At 45.3% G+C, this 5,000-nt stretch overlaps 1 protein-coding gene across 7 annotated transcripts in view; it reads left to right on the forward strand.

Moving 5' to 3' along the window:
* Positions 1-5,000, forward strand: part of akap13 (A-kinase anchoring protein 13) — a 71,916-nt gene that overhangs the window by 43,737 nt on the left and 23,179 nt on the right. For 5 of the 7 annotated variants that reach the window (XM_053682176.1, XM_053682174.1, XM_053682175.1 and 2 more), the window contains 3 exons: positions 498-557; positions 3,415-3,580; positions 3,733-3,829. In XM_053682176.1, coding sequence (XP_053538151.1) covers positions 498-557; positions 3,415-3,580; positions 3,733-3,829 — 323 coding nt within the window. The remainder of the gene's footprint in view (positions 1-497; positions 558-3,414; positions 3,581-3,732; positions 3,830-5,000) is intronic. The other 2 variants (XM_053682177.1, XM_053682178.1) reach the window with 1 other exon arrangement.

Genomic DNA, 5,000 nt, shown 5'->3' on the forward strand with positions numbered 1-5,000 from the left:
ATCTGCTTATTGGGGGGGCGGGGCGGGGGTGGGGTGGGGCTATTTTTACGTGTCACTTTGTGGCATGTGTAGCATTACACCACGCTGCTGCCGAATCCTGGATGCTGATTGGTCGTCAGGTGATGATTAGTTCTCTAGAGCAGCGGCTCTGACAGTAGCTCAGGTTTATGTTAACGGGCTCGTTCTGAAACGTCGTGGTTTCTATAGTAACGGCTCGTTTCTTCCGCACGGATAAACGGAGTAAAAAACATAGATATGGCGACCGTTTGTTATTTATTTAACATTTATGGAAGGAGTCTCCAGTGTCAGCGCTTTGTGTTGTGAACGAATGTAACGACAAAAGAACGTCATTATTAACGACTAACATTACATGCTGTTAAAACCATACACCCTTCTCTCTCTCTCTGTCTCTCTCTCTCTCTCTCTCTCTCTCTCTCTCTCTCTCTCTCTCTCTCTGTCCATCCCTCGCACTCTAACTCTCTAACTTTTTAACTCAGTATGAGCTGGTGTCCGTCACACGTTCCTCACTCTGAGATGGATGAGATGAACTCCAGAAGGTAAATGTCAGCGCTGTATTCCACTGCTTACACACCACAGCGTCTGTGGTTAACTGGTGCGTGTGTGTGAGAGAGAGAGAGACGGGCAGACAGGCAGAGAGACCACACTTCCTCCTCTGACCTTGAGAGCCGATGTTAAAAGCCTTAAAATTGCACTTCCGTTTAACACTCCATAGCACGGATGTGGTATTATTACACACACACACACACACACACTTCTGCTCTGTCATTTACACTGAACAGGAAAGCTGCTTTTTATCATTATTGACGAGCTGCTCTTTAAACATGACTGATATACTGATTTACATCTCCGAGCCTGAGGACAGGTAAGGGTTAATATCACATTACTGCCCTCTCGCTAGCGTTAGCGTGGAGCTAATCATGTTTTATCACATAATTGTGTCTATGAGAAGAAAGAAAGGATTAGGCTTGGTTAGCAGTGCTGAAAAAACACATTATTATTATTATTATTATTATTGTTATTGTTATTGTTATTGTTGTTGTTGCTGTTATTATGATGATGCATGGACAACATTAAGAGCATTAAATTAATAAATATCATTTATAATCATTGTTCTTATTTTGCAATATAATGGAACAAACACTTCAAATTTAGCAGTCTTTATATGATCGATAATAATGGAGCTCTTTACGTTTCGTCGCAGTATTAAACCTCTGTTCAGAGCAGCTTTTTGTTTTTTTTTTTTTTTTTGTTTTGTTTTTTTTTAAAATGCACGTTGTTTAATATTCGGGAATGTAAAAAAAATTGTCTTTTCAGTCACTTTTTCATCATTAAAATTTAGTTTAAAGTGTTCAGAGAATCGAATCAAATTAAAATCGTGACTGTGATGTACAACACTAATTCCAAAAAGGTTGGGACAGTTATGGAAAATGCAAAAAAAAAAAACCCCAAAAAACCCCATTACACGAGAGTCGTTTGAAGATCCGGTTCACGCTGTACTACACTGGAACACTTTATTAACACGTTATTCGATGTTTTACTTTGTGAATTTAATTTATTTTGAAAATATACACTCAGTTCAAATTTGCAACACTCCAGAAAAGTCGGGACGGGCGACTGTTTAGCGCCGTGTGACGTCAGCGTTTCTTCTGATCACGCGTGTTAAGCGGTTGGACGCCGAGTGAAGACACCGGGTGGTTAAGTTTAGCGAGTGGAGTTTTCCCCACGTTCATCCGTTATGCGTTTCTTCAGATGCGCAGCTGTACGAGGTCTCCGCCGCCTTATTTTACACTTTTTGTTGCGCCTAACGTTCTCAGTAGGAGACGGGTCAGGACTGCAGCAGGACATGCTCGCACCTGCACTCTCTGCTTACGCAACCATGGTGTGGCGTTGTCCTGCTCCGGGTGGCAGCAGATGTTTCTCCAAAATGTGTTCATATATTTCTGCATTAATGCTGCGCTCACAGATGAGCGAGTTACCCATACCATGGACACCGACACGCCCCCATACCATGGACACCGACACGCCCCCATACCATGACAGACGCTGGCTTTTGGACCTGACACTGAGAACAGCTCGGACGGTCCTTTTCCTCTTCGCCCCGGAGAACACGACGCTGTTTTGTCCAAAAACTATTTGAAACGTCGACTCGTCGAAACACGAAACACGATTCCACTGTGCTACTGTCCATCTCGGATGAGACCGAGTCCAGAGAAGTGGGCGGAGCTTCTGGACAGTGTTGATGTACGGCTTCTGCTTTGCATAGTAAAGCCTTAACTCGCATCTGTGGATGCAGCGGTGAATGGTGTCGAGTGACAAAGGTTTACCGCAGTATTCCCGAGCCCATGTCAGGATCTCGTTACAGACCCGTGACGGTTTTGAAGACGGTGACGTCTGAGGGATCGGAGATCACCCGCGTTCAGAAGTGTTTTTTTCGGCCCCGCCCTTTACGCACCGAGATCTGACCGGATTCCTTGAATATTTTAATTATATTGTGCGCCGTAGAAGGTGGAACGCCCAAAATCCTCCCGATTTGTCTTCGGGGAACGTTCTTCTCAAAGTGTCGGATTATCCACTGACGCTTCTGCTGGCAGATCGGCGAGCCTCGACCCGTCCTCGCGCTTGAAGGACCTTCGAGGATCTGTTGAAGGACTCGGCCTTTTTTGGAGGCTCCTTATATACCGTGATCACACGATTACCTCCCCTGTTTCACATCACCTTCTCATTCCGACTTCTCACATCGCTACGAGTCCTAAATCGCCCCTGTCCCAACTTTTTTGGAACGTGTCGCTTGCATCAATTTCACAATAAATGTTCATCTTCAAAAAAAATAAAAAAACCCAAACTATGCAGTTGATTAGATAGAACATCGAATACCTGGTCTTTGTACCTGTACTGATCCCTCCTCTTTGTTTTTATTGGCGTTTTCCACACTGTCCCATCTTTTTCCGGAAGCGGAGTTGTATTATTACACCCCTGATCACCATCATAAAATCAATTAACGGCACAATAACAGCCACCGTTCAGACGTGGTTTTGTAAGAGGATGCAGAACATGCTTCGTGTGAATCTTCTCGCTACCTTTATTAAAGAATCCAAATTGCTGTTAACGTTCCGTTTAGACCCATTCTGTGTGCTCGTTGCAGACGTTAACGAGACGCGAGTTAAATTAAAGTGAAGGTATTCTACAGATCCGTGTGGAAAGGAAAGTGAAGTAAAACGCAGGCGCCGCGTGTCGCTGAAGAGGAGCAGAACACGTCTTAACTGAAACGCGTCGGGAGTCGGCGTTTTTTATTTACTGCAGTGACGTGTTTATTATTTTAATTCATGTTAAATGCAGCATGGCTTCTTCACCGTGAGTGTGTGTGTGTGTGTGTGTGTGTGTGTGTGTGTGTAGTTACAGTCTGGAAGGTTTGGCTGCTGAGGACGAGGTGAAGATGCCGAGCGTACGACTGTCCACACACTCGTCCATGATGGAGAGAGAGGAGAGAGGATCGCTTGCTTCTCTCACTGAGGAGGAGAACGAGAGCAACGCGGGGGATAACAGCAGCTTAGACAGCCAGGTACACACACACACACACACACACACACACAATGACACAAAATCATGAGAAATATTAACATTAACAATGACGGTTTTTCTTCTTCATTGATTTCTGTGTGTGTGTGTGTGTGTGTGTGTGTGTGTGTGTGTGTGTGGGTGGGGTCTTTACAGAGATCGGTTCAGGACGTAGGATGCGGTTTCGTTCCTCCTCCTCACACACTCACCAAATCCGTGTCCATGTCAGCGATCAGCCCGAGAGACCTGGATGGTGAGTGTGTGTGTGCACGTACGTGTGTGTGTGTGTGTGTGTGTGTGTGTGTGTGTGTGTGAGACTCCACTCCCTCCTCTTTTTCTCAACTCTGATGCTCGAAACTCAACTTCCTCAAAGCATCATGGTCAAGAGCGTGGTTAGAGAAAGTGTGTGTCTGTGTGTGTGTGTCTGTGTGTGTGTGTCTGTGTGTGTGTGTCTGTGTGTGTGTGTCTGTGTGTGTGTGTCTGTGTGTGTGTGTCTGTCTGTGTGTGTCTGTCTGTGTGTGTCTGTCTGTGTGTGTCTGTCTGTGTGTGTCTGTCTGTGTGTGTCTGTCTGTGTGTGTCTGTGTGTGTCTGTGTGTGTGTTAAAAGCGATATATACACACACTCGCCCATCTTTACACCATGATGCTTTCAGGAAACTCCACCGTGAGAGTGCCGCTGTGTGTCTTCCTCCCGCGTTGGATTCACGGTCACTTCCCCCGGATTAAAGGAGTAATTTAACCAAATAAATAAATAAGTGAAATAAGAATAAATAAACGTCCGCAATCTTCCTCTCTTTAGAGCAGACGTGGTCCGCTTCGGCGTCTGAGGCTGATGTAGCTAACGCGTGATAGAAGATCAGTTAAAGAAAAGCAGCAGGTGATACATTTCAAAAAGAAAAGCTGGAAAACTAAACAGCAAAAAAGCAGGAAAACAGCCGTAGAGGAAGAAAAAGGGAGAGACGGACACACAGAAAGAAAATCAGCAAGAAAGAAGAAAAGCAAGAAGTGAGAGAAATGTTCAGACGTCCAGCTGTAGTGATGAACAGATCAAACGGAAGCGAGCGGAACAGTTCGACACGACGAACGCGTCAAGCGGTTTCCCCGAATTCAACTGAACATGCAACTCGTAATGACTTCTGCAGTCTCAAAATTATTCACCCCCCTGAATAGAATCCCTCACAACAGCACAGATACGCAGAACAGGTGTTGTCTCGAGCACACCTGATGCTAAACTCATCCAGGGCTTCATTAGCTGCAGCAGGTGCGCTTGAGCTGGAACACGGGAAATACCTGAACGGGCTAGGGGTAGAAAATGATGAAATACCCGGACGGGGCAGAAACAGGAAACTATCGACGGCTACAAGCAGATTTGTGAGAAGGCAGGTTGTGAAAAACCCTCGAGTGACTGCAGAAGACCTGCAGCGA

Source organism: Ictalurus punctatus, chromosome 8 (assembly GCF_001660625.3).
Source record: "Ictalurus punctatus breed USDA103 chromosome 8, Coco_2.0, whole genome shotgun sequence".
NCBI classification, from domain to species: Eukaryota; Metazoa; Chordata; class Actinopteri; order Siluriformes; family Ictaluridae; genus Ictalurus; species Ictalurus punctatus.